We start from the raw sequence: 27,746 nt of genomic DNA, 5'->3' as shown, positions 1-27,746 counted from the left end.
AGGCAAGAGATGGCCCAGTGCCTAAAGGGGTTACAAGAGTGCTGGAGAGGAACTTTGGACAAGGGCATGGAGTTCCAGAACAAGGGGAATGGCTTCACACAGATAAAAGGCAGGTTTAGATTGGATATAAGGAAGAAATTATTTATTGTGAGAGTGTTGAGGCGCTGGAACAAATTGCTCAGAGAAGCTGTGGGTGCCCCATCGCTGGAAGTGTTCAAGGCCAGATTAGGTGGGGCTCTGAGCAACCTGGTCTACTGGGAACTGGAGAGATCTTTAAGGTCCCTTCCAATCCAAACCATTCTGTGATTCCATGATTCTATGACCTAGCAAAGAAGGGGAGAGCAGCAGTAGTAGAGGGGGAAACTCACTGAGGATGCTGGTGGGAGTCAGGATATGAAAGGAGCAATGATGGAGAATGGATATCATCAGTTTTTATGCTGTAGCCCACCCACGCACCCCAACGGGTTGCTCTATGGGCTTTTCCAAGAGATTTGCACAGTGTGTGCTGCTTTTCCCTCTGCAGGGCAGGCACAGCTGGTGCCTTGTTAAATATGCTGGTACAGCACTTTGTTATTTGGCACTGCAGATTCTGATTTCTGCACGTTGGTATTCCCTGACGCACACTGGGATTCATTCCCTGGGAGCCAGAGGTGCAGAAGGGCCATGAGGTCAGCAGGCATGTCCCCCTGCCTCCCAGCTAAATTAGAGATGGAGATGGGGAGCAGAGCACAGTAAGGAAGGAGAGTCCAGAATTAGTTTGGGATTGCAAGCAGAAGAGTGGATATGAGGTCATCCAACTCAAAAAACCTTGAAGCGTAGTGGTAGTGGTCAAGGATGGAGATAAATGTGCAGGTCTTCTCTTTGGAGTCCTGATTTAAAGCACTGGAGCTGTGCTCAGGACTGCTTCCCACACTGTGAGCCTGCCTTGAGGCCTTAAAGCCTTTCTAGCCTTAAACCAGCCAGCTTAGGACTGGTCTAGTTTCAAAGCTAAAGGAGTGTCTCCACAGCAGTCAGTGCCATCAGCAGATGCACCCAGAGCAGATCCAGAGAAGTCAGCAGAGCGTTCACACTGGGCACAGGGCTGTGGTGAAGCTGCCTTAGCTTTTCAGTACCCCGCTTCTGTTCCTGTGAGCTTGGCCTGGTCATAGGCCACCAGAGTGGTCATTGACTCCTAGGGGATTCCCTTTTGGACTAGCCAGGTCCTTGGGATGAGTAACCCCAGAGATTGTGACAGGTCAGGAGAGAAAAGTGCTGGCAGGAATGTGGGGAGGGAGCTGCAAGTCACCACCAACACTGCAGCCAGCAGCACGTCCCCACAGGAGCAACGAGCCCCTCTGCGCCTTTCGTTTGCCCATGAGGACCAAGAAGGGTGGCTCAGGAGCTGCTGCCTTTCATGTGCTGCTCTCAGCCTTTCTCACTCTGTGTCTCTTCCTGTTCCATCTCTTCTCCTTGTTTTTCCAGAAAAGAAAGTCCAGTTCCAGCGTTCAGTTAATGGTGAGTGTCCTTCGTCTTCCTAAATGCCGATATTGCTGGGCCTCTCCACATGTTCCAGCTTCCCCCGTTTTTGGAAGTTACCTCGGGGTAGGGAAGAAGGGACAGCGGGGTTGGAGGGAACATCCTCAAAGCCGTATCACCCACAAACCCCATTAACAGGGTTGGTGCAGGCCCTTGCTGGCCACCAGCTGGTGGGAAGCCAGCCCTGGTTCTTGCTGATGGGTTCTCATGCCGTTTCTCCCAGTTCTCCTGACTCAGGTCTGCAGGCTGCATCGGTCCAAGGAGCCTTGGAGAAACACCTTCCATGCCTCTGCGGGGACTGTATGGTCATGGGACACCTTGCCAACCTACATCGGGGTCTTCTGGGTAATACACAAGCAAGGCTCTGCTGGGAAGAGCTAGCAGAGCCATTGCTCTAGCTCCGCTAGCAGAGTTGCCTTGATGAGGCTCCCGGAGAGAGACGGGGGTCAGTACCCCTCTCCCCCCAAATCTGTGTAGTGCTCAGCTGTTTCTTGAAAGAGCTGTGTCTCAGCCTTCAGTGGTCCATGTGGGTCTTGGAAGCACTGTTTTATTGTACATTTCTCTCCCTACTCTGCGGTCAGTGTGGTCTCTCTCACTCCTGCACAGTCCCCTCTTTCTCATCCCAGCTCCTTCTCGCTGTTAATTTGTACATCTCTCTCTTTATTGTACAGTCAACATGGTGTCTTCCACCCCTGCACAGCCCCTCTCCCTGCCCCTCCGGCAACGCTCCTAGGAACCCTCCACACGGCCCCTGGACCTGCCCCCATCTCTGTCCCCACAGGTGTCAGTAGGAAAGGCAGCGCCGTTCCTACGAGACCCTCCACAGCCCACCTCTTGTGCCCTTGGCCACAAGGAGTGGAGGTCAGGGAGGGCTCTGCCAGTGCTGCCCTAGAGCTGTGCTTGAGGACAGGTTGGACCTGCTGGCGTTTCCTTGGTTTCTGTCTGTTGGCACAGTTGAGCTGTGGGGTCAGACTCGGGGGGCTGTCGAACACACAAGCACACCTGTCATGGGGGAAGACTCTCCTCACCATGCCATGTCTCCTTTCTGTTCTTTGCTCAGGAATCGTCGGAGAGCACCAACACCACCATTGAGGATGAAGACACCAAAGGTACCAATGGGGGCGAGTGGGAAGGTGGGCAGGTTGTTTTGGAGGGGTGCCCATGGGTCTGGCCACCCCTCATGAGATATTTGCCACAGCAAAACCCACCACCACCAAACTGCCTCAGGGCTTGTCAGAAGTTGTTTTAACTCCTCACTGCTGGGTTGCTGACACAAGCAGCTGGGGCACTGCTGGTGAGCAGCAAGGTGCTCCTATGAACAGGGATATTCCCTGAAAGCAGGTGTGGAAATGGCAGAAATCTGCAGGGATAGCAGCCTGGCTGCTCTTTTAAAATAAGCTTCCCTTTGGGAAAAGCCTCCAGGGGAAATCCCTGTCTGCTGCCTGCCTGCCTGCCAGAGGCAGCTTTCTAAGAATAACCCAGGGAATAATTTATCCGTGTTAATTTGTAAAGTCTCTCGATGAAGTGATCCCGGCACAAAGCAAAATGGACTTTGGCCTGACATGAGAGCTAATGGGACAACTTGTCCTCCTGGAGAGGGGCTCCTTGGGCCTGGCTGTGGAGGCAGGTGGTGCTCAGGAAGCGATGGGATTCCCTCGCCTTTGTGAACAGCTCCTAGGAACACGCTCCCTCTCCTTTCATGAGTCACAATGCAAAGGAAAAAAAATCAAGCATGATGACAATTTGCATTTGAAGCAGAGCTTTGTTAATAAGCCCAGGGTTACCTCTGACAGTTCTCCTGCATCCCTGGGAGCCCCAAAGTTGCTCTTGCAGCCCATCCCTTCCCAGATGAAACGGCAGTGCCTGGAATCTCTGGCAGCAGCTGCACAGTTCTGTGCCCTTTGCAGGGTCCCTTCTTGTATCTCCTGGGGTGGCTGCACATGTCACTCACCCGTTCTCCTCCCTTCTGAGACTGTCTCCTCCCATTTCAAAAGGAAGGTGAGAGCATCCTTGGTCCAGCTTGCCCTGGCTGGCCTCTGCTGTGACTTCATGGGGTAGAGGGTCCCAGCTTAGCAAGGTTTTTCAGCCAAGACCAACCTGTCCCAACTTTTGGGCCGAGGGTAGCTTCCCAGTTGGTGATTAACCCTTTGGCTCTTTAGGAAATTACAGGCATTTTCAGCTTTGCCCTGGCTTTGAAAATCTGGAGATGAAGAGCCCTTCTCCACCTCTCTCCCCCCACTCGCTTCCCTGCTTTTTCCCTGTACAGTTTCCAAAGTCCCCCCACATCCTCTGGTCTGTTTCTGATGAGATAAAGATCTCTCACCGATATGGTGACACCAGTGCCTACTTCAAAAGGTTTGCTTTATCCTTTTATTTCCTTGTTCTCTTTAAACCAACAGTACGGAAGCAAGAAATCATTAAAGTCACAGAGCAGCTGATTGAAGCAATAAGCAATGGCGACTTCGAGTCCTACACGTGAGTGTGCCCAGTGTGGGTTTGGGCTGGGTGAGGGCTCAGCCTCCCAGGCCAGGGTCTCACACTCTTACAGTGCTTCCCAGGAGATTTTACTGCTGCCAGGGCAGGGTGATGAGGTTGATGTGGTGGGGAAGAGTGGAGACCTTCCAAAAGAAGAAGGAGACATCAGTTTCTGAGCCTGATGCTGTTCTTGTGCTCAGCTGGCCACAGTTGGCTGGTCTCACTGTCACAGATGAGCCCAATTTTTGGTTTGCAGAAAGAGGAATAATTGTAAACATGACTTATGGTGAAAGAAGTGTTTGTATCCATGGAATCCATTATATCCAGATTGCCACAGGCTGCTCTGAAGTGTAGATGATTTCTGCTTGCTGAGCTGATGCTGTTCAGAGTACACCTCTTCTGTGTCCAAGGCTGATGTAATTAGTGATGTCTGAGTGAGTGCAGGTTGTCATCCCTGCCTCAGAGGATCGCAGCAGGGATATTTTGACACAGAGCAGATAATATGAGCTTTTTCCCTGATGTCTTTCTTTCTTGTAAAGATGATGACAATGTTTGAGGAGGTTTAATTGCAGAGTGTGACTGATGGAGAAGGCACCCTGCTTTGGTGGGGCCTTGGCTACAGTTAGTGGGCAGGAAGGGAGGTGTGCTGGGCAGAATGCAGGGCTGAGGTCAGATTTTTGCAATAATTACTCACTGGTGCAGACACTCCTCAGGCTGAGGGAGCCATCCCGAGCAGGAGGCATTTGGGCTCTTGAGGCTCTCATGCCAGAGGTGGTGAGATAACCTCTCCCTTTTCTCTCCCTTTCCTGGCTCCCCAGGAAGATGTGTGACCCTGGAATGACTGCTTTTGAGCCTGAGGCTCTGGGAAACCTTGTGGAAGGCCTGGATTTCCACCGATTCTACTTTGAAAACCGTAAGCAGCTCACTTGCTTTGTGAGGGACCCCTCCCACCTCCCATGTGCCTGTCTTGACCTCCATCAGTTTGTTGGAGGGAATAGGGCTAGGGTTGCTGTGGGAGCATCTCTGGCTGATCTGGAAGATCCCAGCAGGAGGTGTTTGGTCCCCTGGGGCCAGGTATCTCTAGAGGTTGTTAGGTTAGCTGTTTTCTAGAGGGACCCATCCTGAATCCACCTGTACAGCATTTACTCAGCCCCATCAAGCAGAGAGCTTAACACAAGTGTCTCCCCTTCCAACATTGCTGCCACCCTGAGCAAGAGCCACCCAAACCCCTTCCCCTGCCTGAAACCACTTGTGCTTGTCCCCCTCCCCAGTGTGGTCCCGGAACAGCAAACCTGTGCACACGACGATCCTGAACCCCCACATCCACCTGATGGGGGACGAGTCTGCCTGCATTGCCTACATCCGCATCACACAGTACGTGGACTCTGGAGGGATCCCCCGCACTGCCCAGTCCGAGGAGACCCGCATCTGGCACCGCCGGGATGGCAAATGGCAGATTGTTCACTTCCACAGATCCGGCGCGCCCTCGGTCCTACCGCAGTAATCCCTGTGAGCATCCAGGGCCACGAGGGATGGGGAGGGCTGGGGGTGGGCACGGTGCAGCTCACAGGAGGTGGGATCCTGTGCTGAGGATCTGTGGTGGGGAGGTGGCTGATGGCTGTGGGATGGCAGTGGGGAGAGGGATGCTCTGCCAAAGGGATGGTTAAAGCGAATTCCGGCTCTTCCCGGTTTGTGTTTTGCAGCTGAAGTGTGGCCCTGCCCGTGCTGGGTTTGTCACTGACTGACTACCAAGGGGAGACCCCCTCCGACATGTTCACCTACGGGACTTTGGCTGTTGGCTCTGCTGCTTGGTTCCCGCTGGAATAACCCCTCGCTTCTCACCGCACACACTCGACAGCCCCGCCAGTGCAGCACAAGCATCCATCAACCCCCACCCCGCCAGGGTCACGGCACTGGGCCCCCTTCCTCTGCATGAACCAGAACAAGAGAAACCATGGACTCAAACCCAAGCATCTGGCCGGTGTACAGGCCCCCCTCATCGGCTGCACAGCGTTGGTGGCCTCCTCACTCAGCACATCTCCTGAACTGGGCTCAGGCTCATCATCCACGTCCATCCCCACCCCTGCTGGAAGCCCTCCGAGGAAAGGGGGGCAGTTTTGAGCCGCTCTCTGCTGCATCCTCCCTGCGTGCTGGTGGATTTTGCTTTGCTGCTATCAAGGTCCCTGTCTGCTGCCATGACTCCTGCCTGCTCCCAACCTGAGTTCCTGCTTCCCAGCGGCCTCGTCCAGGGAACTGCAACTCAATCCATTTGCCAAGTCCATTTTTCATGCGTACCTGTGCAAGGAGGGCCGTGTTTGGATGGGTGAGTAAAGACTATCTGTTCATTTTCTCTTCCCAGCATAGGCTGGCTCCTTCCCAGGAGAGCAAGTAGGTTTGCACCCTGGTTCCAGGCAACTGCTGTGCCAAGAAGGATGCTCTCCCTTCTTCCTCCCTTCTCCCTTTGGAGCAGAGACTGGTGATGCTGGGAGAAGAGAGGAGGAGAATGACAACTGCTTCCCATCAGCACAGACGGGAGCTGGGGCTCTCCCATCCATGTCTGGGCAGCAGCATCACCCCTGCAGCCTCCTCCTCCTCACCCACCACCCAGCCTGGATCCTTTACCCCAGCACCCACCCCTGCCCCCCCCACACAGCACTGGCATTCCCTTGCTCCTGACTCCCAGGATGGGATGGGGGCAGCCAAGCTGGCTGCTGGCTCGGGGCACCAACCTCCATGGCCCCCGTGACTCCTTCCAGCGACAACAAGGAATGCAAGCTTTAGTGACAAACTGCAGAATCTGATTGTGCTTCAACAACAACAAACGAGCCTTTCGCTGTCTTCTCCTTTGAGCGCATGCCTTTTTATAGGGAAAACAAACCAACCTACCGTGTATTTCGTAACTTGATTTTGAGTATTTGCTGAAATGGATCTTTATGTAATAACTAGAAACATTCAACTGTTTAAGTGGGGCGGGAGGGGGGATTTTCGGGGGTTGCTGTTTTTTCATTGCGTTTACATTTGAAGTGGGGTTGTTCTGCCACGATGCTCCTGCCAGGGGTCCCACGGCTGCCAGCCCCCTCCTCTCACACCGTGGTGGCTTGTCCCATTCTGTCCTGCAGCGTTGGGTGGCAAAGGCCTCCACCTCCAGGGGCCCCCATCTCCAGGGGCACCCACATCACCGTGGCACCTTCCTGCACCCTATGGGTCTTCCTGCAGGGCAAACCACAGGGGTGGCTCTGGGTGTGCCACCAGCGTGTGGCTTTCAGGACAGAAGACATGGCCGGGAAGGGGAACGTTGGTCTCACCTCTTTGCCATCAGGTAGAGGTCTGAGGGTGGGTGTTCTTCTGGCAATTCTTCCATTTCACATTCTCTTTTTCCTGACTGGAGCCTCTTCACTCACTGGTGTGAGGCTCCTGCAGCACTGCTGCCCCGGGATACTTTCTAGCTCCACTCTCTTTGTCTGCATGGTGTTCAACTTTCTAGACGGTGCGTGTGTTGAAAAACAAAGAAACGAACAAAAACTGCTTGTTTTGGACCTAAAAAAAAAAAGGAAAAAGGAAAAAAAAAGGAAAAAAAAAAAGAGGAAATGTTTCCTCCATGTAAATTCTGAGTGTGTATTTTGCCTTTTCTGTGGTTTTGAATGCTTTGCTCTCTGTTGAGGCAGGGACAGCCACCATGCCAAACGCAGCTGCGTCCTTGCAGACTGCAAAAATATTTTCCCACTGGATGGAGGGGAAGAAATCTAAACTGCTGGGGCACGGACAGGCCCTGAGAAGTGTTTTGGTGTGTTCCTCTGGGCCAGCAGTGAGATGGCTGCTGGTGATGTTTGTAGGAGTTGCCTTTTTGGGGGCAAATCACAGAGCTGATCCATGGGTGCCCACGGGGTTCCCCATGCCTTTGTGCACCATAGGCTTGCAAGAGTTCCCCAAAGCAGGGAAATCCATGCAGGGAAAGAATTAGTTATTAAGGTAGAGTTTGGGTGTTTTTACAGATCTGTTTTTCTTCCTGTAGTCATGTAGTGCTGAAGTTTTTTTTAATTTTTAAAGGAAGGACTCAGCTCTTTCACAGTTCTCTCTCTCCCTCTCCAGAGCTGGCTCTGAAGCCAGCCGTGGTCAGTGTCATCCACCTTCTGATGTCCAAGCTCTCCAGGTGTCAAGAGGATTTTTGGGAATTGGTATAAGGTGGATGATGATGGAGGACATCATATCAGGGCTCTGCATGGGGGCTGAAGGGCAGATGCCATCACAGTCTGGTTTTGAAGCTGCTGATAGCTGTGGACCTTGGATGGGCTGTGAGGGTCAAGCTGCTCCAGCAGCTGCTACTGAGAAAGGACTGGGGGTCTGGTGGGATTCCCTGGGAATAACAGATGAGATGTTGGGGTAGATACAAGCTTCTTTCACTGAGAACCCACAGTCACTTCTAGGGAGAAGCATCTTGGCTCCCAGGAAGGCTTTGAGGTGTCTTTTTGGAGGGAGTTTCTCCTCTTTGATATTTCCCTAAGATTATCTCCTCAGGAGGCAGCTGGATGTCCTTGCACCACTCCTTTGCAAGGGAAGCAGAGTCTGAAGTTTAAACTCATTCTAGTCTTCCAGTCAAGCTGCAGCCTGACCAAGGAAGACTCAACTTTCCAACATGCCCATGCTGGCAGCATTAAGCACCTGCACTTTAGGGGTCTGTCCTGCCTGGTGTCTCTGCCCCACCTTGCCCTGCTTCTCCAGAGCGGGTTCCTGTATCTCCAGAGCATCTCAGCAAGCACTGATGGACCTCCACCTTTTCTTTCAGTATCCATGGAAAGCATCTGTTTCTGTCTTCCTTCCCATTTGCTGATTTCTCCTAAACTTGCAGGAAAGCTATATAAATAAGTTTCCACCATCCTTCTTTGGCTGGAAGAGCCAGGGATGCTGCTGTTACATCTCTACTTTTAAGCTGTTGACACTGTCCCTGACACATGCAAACGGGCATCGCCCCAACAACCCCACCATGGTTCTGGGAATGACAACGTCCAGGGATGTTCCTAATAACCAACATGGACAGGGCCACCTTGTTGGGATGGAGTTTACCACCATGGACCTCCTGTCCCATCGTCCTCAAGGCTGGAGATCAGGCTATGGCACATTTAATTTCCTGGCACAGACAGAACTCCTCTCCTCTGGTCTCCTGGTGCCTGGGTCAAACCAAACTCGGGAGTCCTCCAAACTCATCCTCTCTTCCTCCTCTCCCAGACCGCAGGGATGTCTAACTGGAGGCACTTGCTGTAGTGGTGTTGAGCTCCCAGCTCCACAGGTGGGTTTGGGAGCTGCCTGTTTTCCCTTCCTGGCTGCCAAGGTCCACTGGCAACATCATCATTTCTCACATCTTGCTGATGCATCCCCTCTGGAAGACAAAGAGGCCTTTGCTCTTTGCTGGAGGAGCAGGCACCCTCCTCCTCACCCCAGCCAGACACTGCTGGGAGAGTTGTCTTTCCCCCCCAAACCTGCATGAAATGCCCCTTCTGCCAGGCACCAAATCCTTGTCTGACCCCCAACCTGCCTCTCCTCCCATGGATGCCCCATGGATCTCCAGAAGCTGGAGCAGGCAGCAGTCATCTCCTCCCACCTGGAGCTCCCGGTGGGCTCTGCAGCCCATGGTGGGATTGCAGGGCTGTGTGTGAGGGGCAGCCACACAGCCCCATGGACCAAGAGTGTCTGCCAGCAGGAGATCACATCCTCTGATCACCCCAGGAGACAGACTGACCCTTCTTCCCCACCACAGGATGGGTTGTGGTGTACCCCTCCTCTTGATGCTGCACAGATCCTCCAGCCAGCAGAGACCTTGCCCGTGTCCCAAGGTGCAGGTCCTGTCCATATCAGACAGGGAAACCCAGATATGAGGAGGCTGTGGGGACACCAGAGCAGGGGCTGGTGGCCACTCTGCCACCAGATTCATCTGAATCTCCTTCCCTCCTGCAGGTCATCAACAGGGAGTGGGAGAGAGGGAGCAGTGGAGGGGACTGTATCGAGTGGCTCCTTCCTTCTTTGGATTGTTGTCCCTTTTTTCTAATTGTTGCACAATTTTAGGGCTTTTGTAACATTTTTTGGACAAGCAGGGAAAATATGTTAACAGTGGTTTAAGGAAAGAAAATTAAATCTATCTCTCTCTCTTATATATTATATATATATAAAAAAATATATATACTTACAGGAAATCTCTATGGAAATATTTATTTAAGATGATTGCAAAAAATATATTATAATTAAGAGTATACCGAGCTTTGTCACGTAACAAAAAATCAAGCCCCGGGGAGGGGTAGCTGCCTGTCCCCTCGTGTCTGTTTGTCCGTACGGTTGCAGCTGAAGCCTTTCTCTTCTCTTTTTGTAAGTGCACTCGAACTGTTGAGCAGTGTGACCGTGTTGGATTCAGTGGGAACTTGGGGCGGGGGGGGGGGTGTGGGGGAGGATTGTTTTTGTTTCCTTTTCCTTTGTCTTTTCTGAACCTGCGGCTGTGAACAGAATGATCACTGCTCAAATCGGATGCTCTGTTTGGGGAGGGACGGGGAGCGGGGTGGGGGTGGGTGTGGGAGGGAGGGCGAGTGTCAGTTTTATTCTTGGTGTTCAAGTGCAATAAATAGCTACCAACTTCTGAGCATGGAAACGGATGATTCTCCGTCACTGCAGTGACTCAGACCGTCTGCCACCCCCTGTCCCTCCGTCACCGCACTCCTGTCCTCGAAAGCATCAGGGCTGAGAGCAGGCCTTGGGCAGGAGCTGCAGGTATCCTGCTGCCTGCAGGGTGCTGGTGCTCTGGACACTGCCCACCCCTGGTCTCCAGCATCTCTGGGGTTTCAGGGAGCTCAGGGTGCTGCCCAGACCCAGCTCATTGCCTCCAGCCCTTTTCCCTTTGGGTGCTGCTGGGGTCTGGGAGGCCCCAGCAGGTGTTCAAGCTAAATGGGGGTGGGGGTGCCCACTGGGAGGTTTGGGGGAGTTTAGAGGAACCTTGTGCTACAGGGTGAGGGGCACAGGACCTCCAGCTAAGTCCAGGGAGGGTTTGGGGAGCTCCCAGGGGCAGCTGCTGGGCTTTGCTCATGCAGGTGGGCTGGTACCTCAGGGGGACTGGAGTCAGTCTGCCACATTCCCTGTTCCTGCTCCACGCCAGGCCCAGCCCAAAGGGGTGCCCCTTTGCCCCCTGTCCCTGCCATCTGCCCCAGCAGGTGTCAGCACTGGAATGTTCGCTTTGCTGCGTCCCCCCCAGCCCTGGGCAGCCATGCATGGCACAGGACACGTGTCCTCTGGATGTGCCACTGCCCCACTGCCTTTTGCCCTTGGTGTCCTTCCTCAGTGCCAGCTTTGCCTCCCAGCCACATCCTGGCACAGCCTCAGCTCCATCCCTCCTATTGTCTGCAGCACAGTGCTGGGTGATGGCAGCTACCAAAGGAGAGCCCTGAGGATCCCAGGATTGCTGTGGGGCTCTGGGGAATATGGCAGGACCCCCTGCAGGTAGGAAAAGCTGAGAAACATCAGAGCCTGGACCATTTGGTGAGCCCAGAGCAGCTTCATGCTGTGGGAAGGCATCAGGTTCTCCTGCTTCTTCTGGTGCTTTGTGACCAGGAGTGCCATCATGAAACCCTGGAGTCCATCACCCATAGAGATCCCTGTGTGTGCCCCTCCAGGGGCCAGCCCAGCCCGGGCTCCCTGGCCGGTACCCACAGCGATGGCTGGGCAGCACCGTGACCGGCAGAGGCCTCCTGCTCAGTAAATAGTGTCAAGGTTAGAGCAAGGCATTCATTGGGGCCATAAATGTTTATGGTAGGCCCTCCCTGCTCCCCAGCCACCATGGCCTGGGCTTTCCATCAGCCACACTTTTATGGCTGGGATCTAATGATTAACCCAGGGCCAGCAGCCCAAGGTGCTCCATGACTGTGCTGCCAGAGCCCCACAGAGCTGGGGCAGCTGGAGCTGGGGGACCCCCATGGGCTGCAACCGTGGGGAGTATGGGGAAAGCCACCAGGGGTCCTGCAGGAGAAAGGAAAGGCACAGCCATCTGGAAATGAGCTCAGCATCCCTGGACAAGAGGAGGTGAGCAGGCAGGAGGAGCTGTAGGAGCCGATCCTACGCTCTTGGAGGGGCAAAGGCAATAATTAAATCTCCTGTACTGTAGGGAAAGAAGACTGCAGCCTCCTGACAGAATTCATCCTGGAGGTCAGTGCTGGACCCAGTGCACCAGGAGCACATCCACAATCCTGACACAGACACTCATTTTTCTCTTTGTCCTACAGTTTTGTCTTTTACCAGGAAAAAGATTTGCAGAAAAAAGACCAGGAGGAGCTGTGCCCCTCCAGATGTGTATGGGAAGCCCTGGAAGCTCCTCTGGATGTGCCTTTCTTCCATGCTGAACACCTCCCCAGATAACCCAGGCAGGGGCTGTGTCACACAGCTACGAGTGAGCTGATGGCACAAGGCACACATGACACTGGGATGATGGGCACTGGCAGCACCAGGTCCAAACAGCCTCATCCAGGAGGTCACCAATGCCCTCAGGCCAGCAGTGTCAGCAGGAGGTGGAACATGGGCTGATCTACCCCAAATCATACACAGGCACTGAAACCCAGCCCTTCTCCTCTCCCTGGGAAAGGCAGCACTCAGGGCTGGGGCCACACCTCAGATCTCCCTTGGCAATAGACACAGGTCCAGCTGAAACCTGTCCCTGACCCCCTGCACACATGAGGGACAAGTTACACCATCTCTGCTCTCCCTTCAAATCACCCCAACCTTGCCAGACACCACAGGGAAGAGCCACCCTGATCCACCAAGGTCCTTGGGGGTTATACAGTCTGGTTTGTTTATAAAGCCTTTTCTTTTATTCTTCTGCTTGTTTATAACTGCTCATTTATTAGGTCAAATTGCTTTAGGAGGACACTGATTTGTGCTGGTTTTGCTGAAATACCTCTGTGGGATCAGAGCACTCTGGCACAAGTTGTCCTCTGGGCATGGAGGCTGTTACAGATTCTCTCACATGTGTTTATGGGTTATTGGAGTCAAATACAGACAGACAGAGAACAGATCAATACACAGGAGCTCCTTCTCCTCCTCCCCACCTCCTGCAGCTGGACATCCCTCCACCCTGGGCAACCCTGAGAGGGGACAGCAGGGCTGGGGCTGCAGGTGGGAGTGGGACAGCCATGACACTTCAACCAGACACTGTCACACAAACACATGGACTCATCACAGTTTGTCACACTGAACAGAAACACAGCAGGGCCACCAGGACAGGCAGCAGCTCTGTCCTGGCAGGGCCAGGGTGGTGATGGGGAACCTGGCAGGGCCAGCAGCTCCTGACTACTCCTTGAAGGACCCCCCCAAGCTGTCCTGAAGTGCTGCAGTGCAACCTGTGCAAAATGGGAGGCGAGCTCCCACCCAGCCTGCGGGATGCTGGGCGCCCTCAAATCATGGACTCCTCCTCGTCCTCCTCCTCCATCTCCCGGTCCACCTCGATGGCCGTGTTCTCGTAGCTGGTGATGCCCCCGTATTTCCTCATGTGGACCATCAGGGGTTTGGGGGACTGGCTGCCAGCCAGGCTGGCCACGTAGGCGCCGCTGCGGTTCTCCTCCAGGGCCGGGCCCCAGCCCATGGCCGGCCGGCTGGCCTGCTGCACCCGCTGTGAGGGAAGGCAGAGGAGCACCTGCACCCTCTGCTCCCCAGCCCCAGCTCACCCACCCCTCCCAGGGCCCTGCTGGCCCCCAGGGACTGACAGAACCAGTGAGGAGGGGATGGGGTCAAAAGCTTGTCCTGAAACCTTTTGGGAAGGTGGTTCTGTCTAAGTGTCTTGCTGTGGGATGGGGAGGTGTCATGAGCTGTGGGTGCTGGTGGTGAGGGCTTGCAGGAGTGAGGGGCTATTGTAGGGCTACAGCCCTGTGCTGTGGGGTTAGAGGCACTCAGACAAGGGGTTAGCCTTGGCCAAGGTGGCTCCTGGCCATGCCACAGTGCCCATGGCTGAGTCAGCCAGGTTACAGCCAGCAAGTGCTCCTGGGGAGGGCATCAAGCTCTGCTCCTCTGCTTTTAACAGCCTGGCGAGAGCAGTGAAGATCTGGGAAAGCTGTGAGCAGCCAGCAGCTCTGTAACCTGCTCCTGGGAGAAGCCTTTCAGGGCAGGGATCCCATCTGGGCTGCCTGCACAGTCTGGCAGCTGCTTGCCTTGCTGTGTCATTGCTTGTGCCAAGCGGGTGCAAAGTCCCAGGTGCCCATGGCCACCCCACGCTGGGGACAATGTGCTCTCTCACAAGGCACAGCAGGCTTGTTTTGGAGTGGGAGTGCACACTGGGCTGCCCCTTGTGCAGCTGTTTTACTCAGTACCTGCCTGGCATCAAGGGAAGCAGCACTGCTGGAAATGCTTTGGGATGTGCCATGTCTCACACCCCATGGGCGGCAAGGGGGAATGGGGACACACTTCCCCAGGAGAGAGGATACAGAAACTTCCAGGGATTCTGACGTGGCAGGGGCTTGTGCTCCCTGCTGCACATTTCTGGGGTGCTCCCCAGCAGTGTCAGGCCCCAGTACCTCCTACCTCCCACAGCGTCCCTTCTTCCTGGAGCACAGCCACCACCATGCCCATGGGAATCATCAGGCAGGAGAGCACTCCCATGAGGATGCCCAGGGCCTCTGCCCACGTGGGGAATTGGTAGTTGCCATACTCAGAAGGCTGGTACTTGACAATGTTATACACCAGCAGAGCCTGTGGGATGGGAAGAAAGTGAGATCATCCCAGAGGTCTCATGCTCAAAAAAAGAGATGGAGATGATGGACATCTCCCAGAAGAAGGATGGTCTCTGGGGCAGGAGATGCCAACTTATCACCCTGGGAGGTCCCCCAGGGCCACTGGCAGCACCATGGTGTTCCAGCACCATCCAGCAGCTCAAGCTGAGCAGTTTACCATCATCGTTGCTGGGGACAGGACCATCCAGCAAGCTCTGAAGTACGGGCCTGGTTTGAATCCCAGCATCATGTGGATATCCCGGCAGAACCTCTTCATGCCTGCGGGCGGGAGAGGGACTCAGGAGCTTTGATCCCTCCCCCAGAGCCTTGTGCCTGTACCAGGCTGCCCTGCCCTGATCACCAGCAGTGGTTTGTCCCCTCTAAGGCAGACTCCCCCCGCCCATCTGGGAGATGCAGGAGGGGGGCCCAGCTGGTGCTGCCTGAAGGACCAGGCTCAGCACCACTTGTACCTTTGGAGAGGTGAATCAAGTGACAGCCAAGAACAAACAGGTGATGGAAGCAGAGTCTCATGCTCCACTGTGAGGCTGTTGGTTTCCCTACTGCTCCCTCTAAGTCCCTCTCTTTAGACAGGCAGCACACCCTTCCCTGTGCCCCTGTGGGGACAGGCAGCCTTACCATAGACACGTGTCACCACAAGGCAGGTGGTGATCACCACCACCATGAGACCAAAGCCAGCACTGTAGTCATCCAGCAGGACCAGCCAGTACATCCCACCCTGTGGAGACAAAGCACAGAGGCCAGCATCTCCTGGACCATCATCCCAACAAACCTCCACCCATGTCCTCTGACTTCTGGGGAGGACAGCAGTCAGCAGCCTCAAGAGACATCAGTCTCCTGATGGGGTTGGTGTAGGGATGGCAATGACACTGTGCCACTCCCCTTGACCCTCCCACCTTCTGGAAGCCCAGGCTCATCTCTCTCCTTCACCTGCTTACCTGATATGAATATACATGAGAAAACTTGGCTCCTGACCTAAATTCTCCCTAAAACAAGTCCCTAGTTTGCCCCACAATGGATCCACCCCACAGCCATACCTCTGTTGTGAGGATGAGCCCCATGAGGAAGAGGGCGATGCAGATGATGGCAGAGAAGGAAGCTTTCTTTGGCCGCAGGTAGTAGGGGAACTCATCAGTCACTGCTGTGACAATGGTCTCCATGAATGCAAACTGCAGGAGGAGAGGGTCCCCTGAGCCCTCAGGCTGCCTGGAGTGCACGCCTGGCTCCATGGGCTCTGTCCTTACCTGGCTGTCCAGGCCCAAGGTTAACAGCATGAAGAAGAACAGGAATGACCAGAATGGAGAAAGGGGGAGCATTGTCATGGCCTGGGGGTACACCACAAAGGCCAGACCAGGACCTAGGGGAGGCAAAGGACAGCAGGGTGAAAAGGTGGTGACAGAGCTGGGCATGGGGGGGATGGAGGAGAGGAGAGCTCAGCAGAGCAGCACCATGGCACAGACTTGCCAGGACTTTGGCAAGATGGGCAGGAAGGGTCTTGTGGCAGAGGGTGGAGAAACAGCCTGAGCCTTGCTCACACCTTCATTAGACAACACTTGTTACTCAATATTTACACCACAGGAACTTATCTGCCTCTTTCCCTCCCCCTGGCCAGCTGAGCATCCACCTTCATCCCTCATGCTGACACCCTCAGGTGCCTTCCATCCTGGAAGGGATGCTCCTGAGCACACCCAGAGAGAGGGAGAAGGGGAAAACATCTTTGTTTGACCTCACCTGCTTTTGCCACCTGGTTAACAGGGACCCCAAGCTCCTGGGACATGTATCCCAAAACAGAGAAGATGGCAAACCCTGCCAGGATGCTGGTGATGGCATTGCCCAGGGTCACTATGAAGGTGTCCCTACAGAGAAGGAGGAAGATGCTCTGAACATGCTCATTCCTTCCCACACCAGTGCACGGTGGCATTGCCTGCCCCAGGTGCCACAGTAGGGTGACCCTGTGACTGTCCTTCAGTGCCTCTGATGGCAAGTGCTTCCCAGGGTCAAAAGGAGCATGTATTTAATGGATAATACTGTCAGGCTCCTCTAAATCTCTCTGTCCCCTGTGGATGGGGTCAGAAAAAACATCCAACAAGTGTCTCTTTCAGTGAACTACGCTGGATGCTGGGCACATGCACAACTCCAGCCTCAAATATCCCCAGCTTTCAGCACCTACAGCCCAAAACATCTGAGCTGGGTGTTCTGCCTTGGTGCTTAGGAGAATTTTTTCCCATGGATCCCTGTGTTCTTCTCAAGCCTGCACAAACTGCCAGGTATGCCCTCAGTGCAAGGAGCAGAGCAAGATGACTGTGCTGCACCATGAGCTTCTGCTGGCTTTGAACCCACCAGCTCAGGTCTTCACAGCTCCCCACAAGCCATAATTTTTACAAGACAGCAGCAGACTCCCACCTGTAGATATTCTGATGGAAGGTGTTGTACGAGGCGAAGGTGAGGAGGCCCCCAAAGCCCACGCCAAGGGAGTAGAAAATCTGCAGGGCTGCCTCAATCCACACCTGGGGGAAGGAAGCAGTTCTGAGGAGAGCAGGGGTTTGGGATCCTCCACATGAGGAAGATGACATTAGAAATCTGCTTCCCCAGAGCCCTGGGCACATCTTCCCCAGCACTCCAAGCATGCACAGCCTATGGGATATTTGTCTTTCCTTGTTAACACTCACCACTCATAGGGGATCAGCTGGCTAATGGAAGGGCTAATAAGAATGTTTTAGGGCCAGCCCAGTGTGGCATTAAATGCCCTTGGGTGGTCTCTTGATGACCACCACTGCTGACCCCTACTCATGGGGGGATTTCTTGAGAACCACAAACAGCCAAATCCACCACAGGCATCCATCAGCCCATCACAGGGGCTGGGATGATCCTGCCCATGGTCCTGGTACTGAGGGGAATTTTGGTACCATCCCATCCATGCAGAGCCATAAACACATGCAGAGGGTGGGGACACATGGAAATAGTGGCCCAGACCAGGTGTGGGACAAGGATTTTTGGTCTGGAAGCAACCAAGAGAGCTTTAGGTTAGGGTGTGGCCAGAAAAGACACCTGAGTGAGGGAACTGCCTCTGTGGCATTCAGGAGGTGGCAGGAAAAGTTTCAGTTTTGTGTCTTGAGCAAATTGCACAATATCCTACTCACCTTGGAAGATAGCAAGTGATCAAACTGGGGTGTGAGGTAAAACTGGATCCCCTTCCAGGCCCCCTCCAGGGTCACACCACGAATGAGCAGCATCACCAGGATGAGGTATGGGAAGGTGGCAGTGAAGTACACGACCTGTGGGAGAGCAGAGCCAGCAGGGAGAGCTGGGAATGAGAGCACAGCCCCCCACGCCCTGTCCCTAGGGTGGGACACATCACCCTGGGGTCCTTGGGCTGTGGCAGGGCCGGTGTGCCAGCCCTGCTGGTGTCTGGGTGTGCAAGGCATCCCCACAGTACCTGACACCCAGCGGATGCTGTTTGTGGGTCCCCAGAGGTGCAGAGCTGCACACCCCGTGAGCATCGCTGCAGGTCCCCCCCAGAGGAGAGAAGCCAGCCCTTACCTTGCCAGAGGATTTGACTCCCTTAAGGATGCACAGATAAACAATAGTCCAAGACAGGAGCAGGCACAGACACAAGTTCCAGCGGATCCTCCCAGGATCCCCAATCCCCGAGCTTCCCTGGATGTGCAGGACATACCGGCTAGGGAGGAAGGAGAGCTGCTGGTGAGCATGGCCTGCCTCCTTCCAGAGACCCTCTGACCCCAGAAATGCCTCTGCTGCAAAATGACCTTGTCAGCTATCACAGGCAGCTCCTTGCCAAGCAAATGGGAACACTTGGAGTGATTTCTCCACCACGTATTAGAGAGCCCAGAAGGGATGCCTGGCATCTCCGGAGCAAATTGCCAGCCATTCCAGACGTGGGATGCATTTTAGTCTAGCATATCTCCCAGCCAACAAAGCAGCACTAGAACATGGACACCTCCCACATGCCAGTGGCTAAACTGAGCTGTCACCCAGAGCTGAGCACACGAGCCCATTGCTGCACCCACACCACCCCCGTGAGTGAGACCTGCAGCATCTGTGCTGTGAGCTGTGCAAATCCTCACCCCCCATTCCCTCCCCATCCTCCCCCTGGCTGGACACCAGCCACACCCCCAGGCTGCCCCCGTTACCTCCAGTACTCCTCGCTGGGGCTGACGGTGTTGCTGATGTTGATGGGGAGGGAGCTGTTCCCCGCCCTGATGATGTGGTGGTCCAGGCACAGGTCAGTGTTCCACCAGTTGCCACAGTGCTGCCAGGGCAAGTCGCTTGTGAGGGATGCAAAGAGGTAGAAGAGAACGTAAGCAATGATCATATTGTAGTAAATGGCCACCAGGGAGACGATGAGGATCGTGCCCATGCCAACGCCTGGGGGAAGGAGAGGGTAAAGAAGGAATGAGCTGGAGCAGAGCAAAGCACATCCAAAAGAAGGGTCAGACACTGCACCTCAGCAGCCAAATGATCAACCAGTCCAAGGTTCACCTGCTGGGGGAGCCACTTATTGCCATTATAACATCTGGACGTGCCTTCTCTGTATTGATGATCTATTGCCTCATACAAAAACTTTTACACCAGCCTAATGTTGAGAATAAAAGTATTTGATCTGAAGTTTTTTTCAAATGCTTTATTCTTACCTTTGCTTTTAACAGGCATATTGCTTTGTTTTCATGCTCTATTTTGTACCAGAGCTGGTTTAATAATCTTCATACCATTTCTAGAGCTGGCCATGCCATCCAGAGCTCTCAAACACTGACCAATCTATGCAGCTACTAAAATGCCTAACTCAAAATACCAGCCTGCCACACCTTCCCCCAGGTACTTTTGATTCTAACAAGAGCTTTGAGGACCATGGGATGCTGTTGCTGGTGCATGTCCTCATCAAAGAGCTCTGGCAGAGGTCCCTCAGAGGCTCTGGACTTCACTCACGCACCTTTAAAGAGAGGGCTGATCTTCCACACTGCAAGCGGCCCTAGGCTGGAGAACTGGCCAAGTGACAGCTCCATGAAGAAGATGGGGATCCCACAGATAGCCAGCATGATGAAGTAAGGAACTAAGAAAGCTCCTGCAAGAAGCAAAAAATAATAATAATAAAAAAATCTTGAAAGTAATACAGAACAAACACCTAAAGCCTAACTGTGACAGTTCATTCAGTATGTGTGGCTCTGAGGGATCTAATCAAAATCAGGAAGACAGGGAAGAGCAAAAGCTCACTGTTAGTGTAGGAGAAAAGGGCTGTGATTCACCTGGTGCTGTGCTTCCCCACGGCTCCCAACCCTCTTTTTTCTTTGAATCTTTCACAAACACCCTGAAATTCTCCAGTTGTTACTGCTCTGGGAGGAGTTGAACCAGCATTTTCCACTATCCCCAAGGGCTCTTGCAAAAGGTTCACTCCTTCCAGGAGAGATGGTGTTTTGTTCAGCGTGGACACAGGGGTTTGTCCGAGGCCAGGAATACAGAGGTGGGCTCACAAATCCCTTCCACACCAGGTGGATACAGGTGGGTAAAGCCCTAAACCACCATGGGAAGTGCAGGAGGAGGCTTCACCCCGCAACCAGTGCTACTTTCCAGCACCAGGAAGGGGAGGGGATGCTTCTTCAGGGATATTCTACCAGCCCAGGTCAGTGGGTGGGAGACTGACCACTGCAAAGGATGCCCAAGTACCTCCTCCATTGGTGTAAGCCCTGTAGGGGAACCTCCAGACGTTTCCAAGGCCCACGCAGTATCCGATGCAGGAGAGCAGGAAATCCAGGCGCCCCGTCCAGTTCCCTCTGTCCTCTGGGCACTCCGAGCCCAGGTCCCCATCCTGGCTGCTGGGGCTCACCAGGAGATCTGGTGTCACTGGCTGAGTGAGGGGTCAGGGTGTGGGAGAGGGCACACAGGGGTTGAGCAAGGAATAAAAACAGAGAATGAAGAATGGGAGAGAGGGAAGAAGTGCCAAGAACTCGCGAGTGAATTTGTGACCCCAAGCCTTGACAGCACTGACACTCGTGCCTTGGGAACACCCTGTCCCAGCAGCTCCCTGTTCCCCACCTCAGCCACTGCCCTGCTCTGCCACTGAGCAACAAAATGATAAATGTGATCCCACATGGCCAGAGCTCCCCTGGGAAACGTGGGATTGTCCATTCTGGGAAGGTTCACCAGGACCCAATTCACAACCCCATGTTCCAAACACATCTTTCAGGGGGCCACAACAAACTTTCTGCATCTCCTGCAGGATACAGGCATGAGGGCAGCAGGAGAAGCTCTGTGGTGTGCCAGGGAGTGTGACACCAGCCCATGTGTGTGCCATGCCAGGCACTCAGCTGGCTGCCACTCATTGCTCCGTGCATTTTTCACACTTTTCCAACTGCCCAAGGCCTGCACTGTGGGAATTTAGTGATACTCCCAGTTGTCCCTGATGAGAGATGAGAGACCTCCTTCCAGAATTCCTAACGTGCTCTGGATCAATGCAGCACAGGCAGGGCATTAACCCATTCCCTTCCTCCCCACTGCCTCAGCCCTGCAAGTGGGAGTGTGAGTCCTGCAATCCATTTGGGTTGGGGTGATGCACCAGGAGGGCAGCTCTGTGTGTGTATGGGTGTACATCAGGTTTGCAGGGAGCTGCTCAGTCTGAATTCCCCCAGTTTCCTGACCTCAGGAGAGCAGGGAAAGCATCCCCACTGACTCCAGAGCTGAAAGCCTGAGCCAGCAGCTGCCAGATGAGATCCCATCACAGATACACCCACAGCAAAACCAGGCAGCACAAAGGGGTGGTATGAGGATCCTGTCCCTGTGCCACCATGCATTGCTGTGCCCTGGTGTGGGCGTTTATCATGTTTGTATTGAGGCACAGGAGCATTCTGGTGTCCCTGCTGACAAGGTACCAGCACCAGGGCCAGAGGAGCCCCTTTGGGAACCTTCTCTTCTTGGGCTCTCTGAAGAAATAAAGCAGCCATCTCCCTGTCCTTGTTCATAATCATAGAGAACAAACCCTTGGGAGGTGGTTGAGGAGAGGGATCTGGGTGTGGAGGATCAGCCAGAAGGAGCTGTGGGTCTCCTGTACAGTGGGCACCAGTGCTCAGAGCCTGCAGCAGACCCCAGTGCCCAGGAGGCCAGAGCTGGCTGGTGACCGGAGCTCAGTGCTGCCCTTTCAGGGCTTCAGAGAAAGTGGCAGCCACCTCCTCTCCTCCTCCTCCTCCTCCCTGTCTCCAGCTGGACTGGACTGGACTGGAGGATGCTCCTGCTGCTGGTTCCCATGGAGACACCGAGCCAGGATGCTGAAGGAGAGGGATGCCAGCTCCCCCCCCGTGCAGGGTGCACCCCAAACCCCCAGCTGCTGGCACTGCAGACATGCTGCTTGCAGCCCAGAGGCACCAAACACAGAGGCAAACGCCTCCCCATCCCCACCTGGAGCACAAACACCTCGAGGGACAGGACAAGGGCAAGCCCTGAAATGTACAGCTCCAGCAAAGCTGTTACACCAAAATCCTCTGTGAAAAGCCTATCCCTGCTGGATGCCACCATCACAAGGCAAAGGTCAGAAGAAAAAGTTGCAAAAACACAAGCTGAAAAGTCAAAATATGACCCAAATGTAATACTATTGCTATAAAACCACCAGTACCTGGCAGCCTCCTGCAGTTGTTCAACTCAGCTCTGTGGTTCAGCAGCACCTCCAGGCCATGGCTGTGCCTGCTAATGAGCCCAGCACACTCAGAGTGTGCTTGCAGGGGATGCACAGGCTGCTCTGAACTCCCCCCAAAAGATTTCAGTAGCTCAAAGCTGTACTCACAAACATCCCTGCCAGGTAGGGGCCATCACAGCTGGCTGGGTCTTCCTGGCACAGATCTTCCCCCTGCAAAATGCTGCTTCCCTGTCCATCACACTGCCTGGGGAGCTCTTGTTTTCCAGATTTGAATCACAGAAAACCAGCAAGCAGGGATGCTGGGAGATCATTAAATGCTGTTGCCTAATTCCTGCATCTCTGTCTGAATCCCAAACAGCTGCAGGAGGGCACAGGTAGAGCTGCATGATCTCATTACAGGTGGGTGCCTGTCCATGAGGTGTAGCACAGAAATCAACACAGAAGCAACAACAGGAAATGAAAGGATCCAATGGGGTCTTGTCCAAATTGTGAATGACCTGGTCCCCACCTCAGTCCCCATTTCAAGGGCCATGGGATGTAGTTTGTCACTTGTGTCTCAAAAATGACTGCCTCACTTGTTAATATCTTTATCTAGAGCTTTACAGCTCAAATTGAGGACCCCAGAGCAGAAAGCAGAGACCACTCAAGTGTCAGATAAACCCAAAGGACAATGACACTTGTCCCTATTGGGCAAGCTGAGGAGATACAGGTCAGGGATGCTGCTGGAAAACACACACAAAGGCAATGCTCAAAATTCCCCCAAATCCCAGCCTTTCTGTAGAAGTCACAGAAAAACTGGCCTATTTGCCTGACTTGAAATGAATTACAAAGCCCAATATTTAAGGCTTCCAGCCCATCCTTGTCCCAAATCGCAGAGGGAAGCACAGCTCCCTTCTCCTGACTGCTGGAGATCTCACACACCAGCTTGATTCTAGAGCTGTTTTTTTAGGATCAATGCTCTCTTTCAGCCTCTGTCATAACAGAAATTCTCTTTTCAGCAGCAGCTGAAGTGCACCAGTGCTCCAGTATTGCTCTAGTGCTTTCCACTGATGTCAGCTGCCATCCTTCAAGCCGGGCTCCCGTCTTGCAGTTATAAACAGACTGGACCAACAGCTCCCTTGGCAACCAGGGCCTCTTTGAACACAGCATCACTTCCCATTATTCACCAAAAGATGCTCCCAAAGAAGTCAGCAAAGCAAAGGTCACCGAGAAGAAAAAGCACTTTAGTCTCTGCCAAGATAAGAGCTCGGGTCTGTAAGGAAATGGCTCTGTGCTAATTATTTTCTCTAAACCAATTTACTTAAACCAAAATTCAGCTGTATCTGAGTGAAAAAACTCCAGCCAGATCAAAGGTATGTTTTCATCCTATTTTGTCTCCATTCAAGCTGGCATTGTGGGGTTATTTTGTCAGTGTTTTGTGCGTGATCACAGCCTTTGAGCAAGAGAAATGCCACCCAGCACCAGATTTCTCCCCTGCGGATCTGAGCACAGTGAGTCTCTAAAGTGTGAGTCACTTCAGATTAGTTTGAATTGCTTGCTAATCTCTGAGAGAAGAAATCTTAAAAAGGCATAAAAATTAATTCAAATGTAATATCACTTACAAAGGGAAGTAAATAAAGCACTGCTGTGGTGAGGAAGAGCCCCTGAAAAGGGCTGAGCTGACCCTGGGTGACCCCAGCCTGGGGTCACAGCTGATGCCATCAGAGCCAGCACAGGGAGGTTGGAGATGGCTGAGGCTGAAGCAAACTCATTACAGCAATGTCCAAAGTGTAGGGAGTATGCACACATACAAATGTTTGTGGATTTTCATCTGAAACCCTGGGGAAGTTTCGAGGCAGTTTGTGGCAGGCAGAGGAGGGCAGTGGCTCAGGTAGGAAGATGCTGCTCAGCAGCCTGGCCAGGTGTGGGAAGGGACAGCCAGCACCATGGCCCCCACCAGTGGGATTTAGTCCATTTCTACCAAATAAACCCCAAAGAAAATAATCAAATAAATGAAAACAACCACTCAGCTCTTCTGGGAATACTATTATGCAAAAACCAACCTGAAATTCTTAGAGCCTGAGAAAGGTCTTCTCTAATCAAGAGGTGTTTCCATATGTCTAAAATATGTCTGCCAAGAAGAGCTTAAAACTCCAGCTCACCAATGGGAAGTGGATGACAATGAGAGGAAGAGGAGGCTGTCAGGGTCCTGGGTGGTGCTGCAGTGGGGATGGGCACATCTCCTCATCAGCCACCACCAGCTCCAGGCAAGCCCAATGCCAGCATTGAACACAGGGCTCCCAAGGTGGCTGTGAGCACCAGGTCCTCCATCTGCAGCTCAGCAATTTTTGGGTAATGAAGGACAGAGGGCTCTGAGCAGCACTGGGAATGGGGAAAACTCCAGAGACATCTGCTTTCCATCCCAGCTGATCACCATGGGACTAAATGAATTCCTGAATAAATGCTAAAGAGGGTCACCAGCATCAAGTGACTCAGAAAGGCATTGGAGGGGCAAAGACCACTTTTAATGGACCTTGCAGTCACAAAGCCATCTGGAAAAGCAATTTGTAGGAAAGAGGAAGAAAGAGAAGAGCCAAACAATGCCTCCAAACAAGAGTGGAGAAATAGGCTGTCAGGGCCTGCTGGCTGTCACTAGGACATTGCTGGGGTTTTTATGTCAAAATAAATTTCCCAATACCCAAGGAATTTCCCAATACCCAAGGAATTTCCTGGCAGGGATAAAACACTCCTGGGTTTTCATTCATTGCAACAGAGTCAACCTGCCCTGTGTTCAGTGGGCATGGTTTGGCACAGGGTGTAGCTGAAGAGGCTCTCAGCCCTGGGTCACTGCCTGGGGTGCTCCAGGAAGGGCTGGCCCACTCAGCAGCAGCACATCCCCACGATGGAGCTGTGGCTGACACCATCTCTGCCCCCCTGCTCCACCGTGTTCGCAGAGAAAGGACTTGAGGGGAAATGGGAGCTCAGACTGGCAAGAGCAAAGTGGCAATGGAGGGGAGTCTAGGATGGGAAAGTCTAGGATGGGTTAAAAAAGGGGTTCCAGCAGGATGTGAAAAGGGTTTGTAGCTCTGCCAGCTCTGCTCTGAACCCAGAGTTCAGCGTCCAGCTGACCCCACATCACCCATACCCCTTTAAATCCTGATGAGGAGGATGAGGAGGAGGATGAGGTGGGAAAGGCGCTGCCCAGCCCATGCGCTCATCCCGCGGGAGGGACCCCGAGCCCGGGCAGTCCCGGGAGCGTCGTTCCCGGAGTGCCCGGCTGCGGGGAGCCAGCTCTGCCCCGGTGCCACCCACGGCGCCCGGCAGACACAACATGAGTCACCCACGGCCGGCAGCGCCTGCTGGCAGGGCAGGGCAGGGCAGGGCAGGGCAGGGAGGGCAGGGCAGAGAGGGCAGCTCAGGAGGGGCAGTGGGCACGAAATGCCCTGTCCCGCTGCCCACCATCTCCCCCTGGCCCCGCGCACCAACGCTATTCCCCAGCATCCCCCCGATCCCTGCCGGCTGCCCACCAAGGCTCCCGAGGACGGGATGCGGGGCCATGGGCACGGCTCCCCCGCTCCCAGCCCGGGGTTATCCCCGCTTCCTTCCCAGCCCTGGGGTACCCTCGCTCCCGGCTGTCACCTGCCGGGGGTACCCTGGTCCCCTGTTCCTATCCCTGGGGCATCCCCGCTGCCGGCTCTCACCTTGCGGAGATGCTGCTGCCGGAGCTGCTGCATCCTGCACCCTGTTGCTATGCGCTCCCCGCTCCGGCTCTTGGCGTCTCGCTCTCTCCGGCGCCGGGGAGGGCGCAGGGGGAGCGGGGAGCGATGGCCGGCACGGAGGGGTGGGCACGCACCTGCTGCGGAGAGCCGGGACGCGAGGAGCGAGGCTGGAGGAAAGGTTTGCCTCGAGGGGAGGATGGCTGCGTGCGGAGCAGGGAGGGACGAGGGAGGTCTGTCTGTCAAAAGCACTCCTGGCGGGGAAAGGGGGGCTCCGCGACCTCAGCCCCCCAGCCGGGCAGCGAGGGGGAACGGCTGCTGCCCCACGCACACCACGAATGCATCAGGTGTCCCTGGGTGTCCCAAAGACCTGACTTTGGGGTCACTCTGTCACTGAGCACCCCATGTAGGGATGGCAGAGATGCCACAAGCTCACAGCACCTTCCTGTCTGGCTCTGAGATGACTTTCCTGTGGCAGGACACAGCTGGAGCTTGAGCAGATGAGAAGGGATTACTCCCCATGCTGCCTGAGCCCAGCCCTCAGTCCAGGGGAGGGGATGCTCCACAGCCACCAGTCCCACATCCCACCACACCGAGGGCAAGAGCAACCCTTGGGCAGTACCCAGAGTGAGCATCTGAGCCCAGCAGATCATGGCCCCAGTGCTGGAGCACAGGTCACATCTCCAGGTCTAGATGTCCCAGTTTGAGTCAGCAGTGGGATACTGGAGCCCCAGTGTTCAGGGAGATGCTGACTTTTCACCCTCATACTCAGTCAAATTCCCAGTGAGGTGGCAGAGCTGGTCTGTGCCTTCTTCTCCCACTTCCATGGTGGAAATGGGAGAAAGGACAACCCCACATGCTCCAGGGCCAGTGTGGGACCAGAACAGCTCCAAACTCTTTCCCATTATAATAATATCCACCTGTCCATCACTTCATCCCTGGACTGTGCCCAGTGCTCTGACACCATGTGTCCCTTTTCCTTGCAAGTGCCCTACAGGCTCCAGCCTGAGCCAGACTTCTGCCCAGATGCTTTACTGGGGTTTAATGTGAGTGGGGATGAGGAGGACAATGACAGAGCTGGATCAGAGAGAACCCAGGCTGCCTGATATAAAAGCAAATAACCAGGACATTTAATGGCAGTTGTGCTCCTACAGCCCTCTAAGCACTTCTGAAAATTTTCCCTGAAAGGAAAGGTATTCTCAGCATAAAGACACATTTCTGCAGGAATCCAACATGATGAAGTGGCTCAGCATTTGCACAATGGGTCTTTTAGAGCTAATATTTACCTGGATTTCCCAGAGAAAAGAGGAAAGAGCAAAACTAGATAACCCATCAAACATCTCTTTTCACACACTCACAGCTTCCTCAAAAATAAAAGTATCTTTGGGAATTCACTCAGGCTGCTTTTACCTGCCTTGGACTTGCCCACCACTTCTCCCTCTCCCAGATGCTGGCTGGGAATGCTGAGCCTGGAAGGGCTGGCCCATTCAGGCCAGGGGCTGCATCAAGCACTGCTCCTACCTCAGCCTGCATGCAGGCCAGGGATGCTTTGTTTGCCTTTCATGCCAGTGCAATCTGAATCAGAGAGCCTGGTGCCACCTTGCTACAGCTGACCCAGCCCCACATCACCAGCATGGACTGATCTCCACCAAACCATTCAGCATCCCTGGGCAGACTTCA

The 27,746-nt window shown here is 54.0% G+C and overlaps 2 protein-coding genes across 5 annotated transcripts in view; one reads left to right on the top strand and one right to left on the bottom strand.

Moving 5' to 3' along the window:
• CAMK2A (calcium/calmodulin dependent protein kinase II alpha) overlaps nt 1-10,621 on the top strand; it is a 34,580-nt gene extending 23,959 nt beyond the window's left edge. The window contains exons 14-19 of one of the 2 annotated variants that reach the window (XM_071443366.1): nt 1,462-1,494; nt 2,576-2,624; nt 3,915-3,990; nt 4,809-4,903; nt 5,262-5,499; nt 5,694-10,621. In XM_071443366.1, the coding sequence (XP_071299467.1) occupies nt 1,462-1,494; nt 2,576-2,624; nt 3,915-3,990; nt 4,809-4,903; nt 5,262-5,494 (486 nt within the window). In that variant the 3' untranslated portion in view covers nt 5,495-5,499; nt 5,694-10,621. The remainder of the gene's footprint in view (nt 1-1,461; nt 1,495-2,575; nt 2,625-3,914; nt 3,991-4,808; nt 4,904-5,261; nt 5,500-5,693) is intronic. The other variant, XM_071443367.1, reaches the window with a different exon arrangement.
• On the bottom strand, nt 10,030-26,491 carry SLC6A7 (solute carrier family 6 member 7). Of its 3 annotated transcripts, none has more exons than XM_071443362.1 (14): nt 26,052-26,491; nt 20,412-20,592; nt 19,681-19,812; nt 18,884-19,118; nt 18,273-18,411; nt 17,873-18,007; nt 17,136-17,239; nt 16,464-16,588; nt 15,977-16,089; nt 15,770-15,901; nt 15,351-15,450; nt 14,893-14,993; nt 14,520-14,694; nt 10,030-13,621 (listed from the first exon to the last, which is right to left on the bottom strand). In XM_071443362.1, the coding sequence occupies exons 1-14, from the start codon at nt 26,082-26,084 to the stop codon at nt 13,002-13,004; spliced, it is 2,325 nt and encodes a 774-aa protein (XP_071299463.1). In that variant the 5' UTR covers nt 26,085-26,491; the 3' UTR covers nt 10,030-13,001. The 3 variants fall into 3 exon arrangements, with proteins under 3 accessions (XP_071299463.1, XP_071299465.1, XP_071299464.1); XM_071443364.1 differs by having other exon boundaries at nt 13,268-13,621; nt 14,527-14,694; nt 26,052-26,475; XM_071443363.1 differs by having other exon boundaries at nt 13,268-13,621; nt 14,527-14,694; nt 15,770-16,089; nt 26,052-26,481.
• Between the last annotated feature and the right edge of the window lie 1,255 nt (nt 26,492-27,746).

The sequence above is a fragment of the Agelaius tricolor genome, unplaced genomic scaffold (genome assembly GCF_023055355.1).
Source record: "Agelaius tricolor isolate 1412-34295 unplaced genomic scaffold, bAgeTri1.0.p SCAF_18, whole genome shotgun sequence".
In the NCBI taxonomy this organism is placed as follows: Eukaryota; Metazoa; Chordata; class Aves; order Passeriformes; family Icteridae; genus Agelaius; species Agelaius tricolor.
This window is presented reverse-complemented; position numbering and strand designations above follow the sequence as displayed.

What these genes read in the sequence shown, in the direction of transcription:
- SLC6A7 (XM_071443362.1), bottom strand. Translation starts at nt 26,084, where the DNA reads ATGCAGCAGCTCCGGCAGCAGCATCTCCGCAAG. An exon ending in GGCTTACACCAATGGAGGAG is followed by an intron (nt 19,813 to 20,411) that starts GTACTTGGGCAT and finishes TGCTTCTTGCAG; the next exon opens with GAGCTTTCTTAGTTCCTTAC. An exon ending in GAGTCAAATCCTCTGGCAAG is followed by an intron (nt 18,008 to 18,272) that starts GTAAGGGCTGGC and finishes GCTCTCCCACAG; the next exon opens with GTCGTGTACTTCACTGCCAC.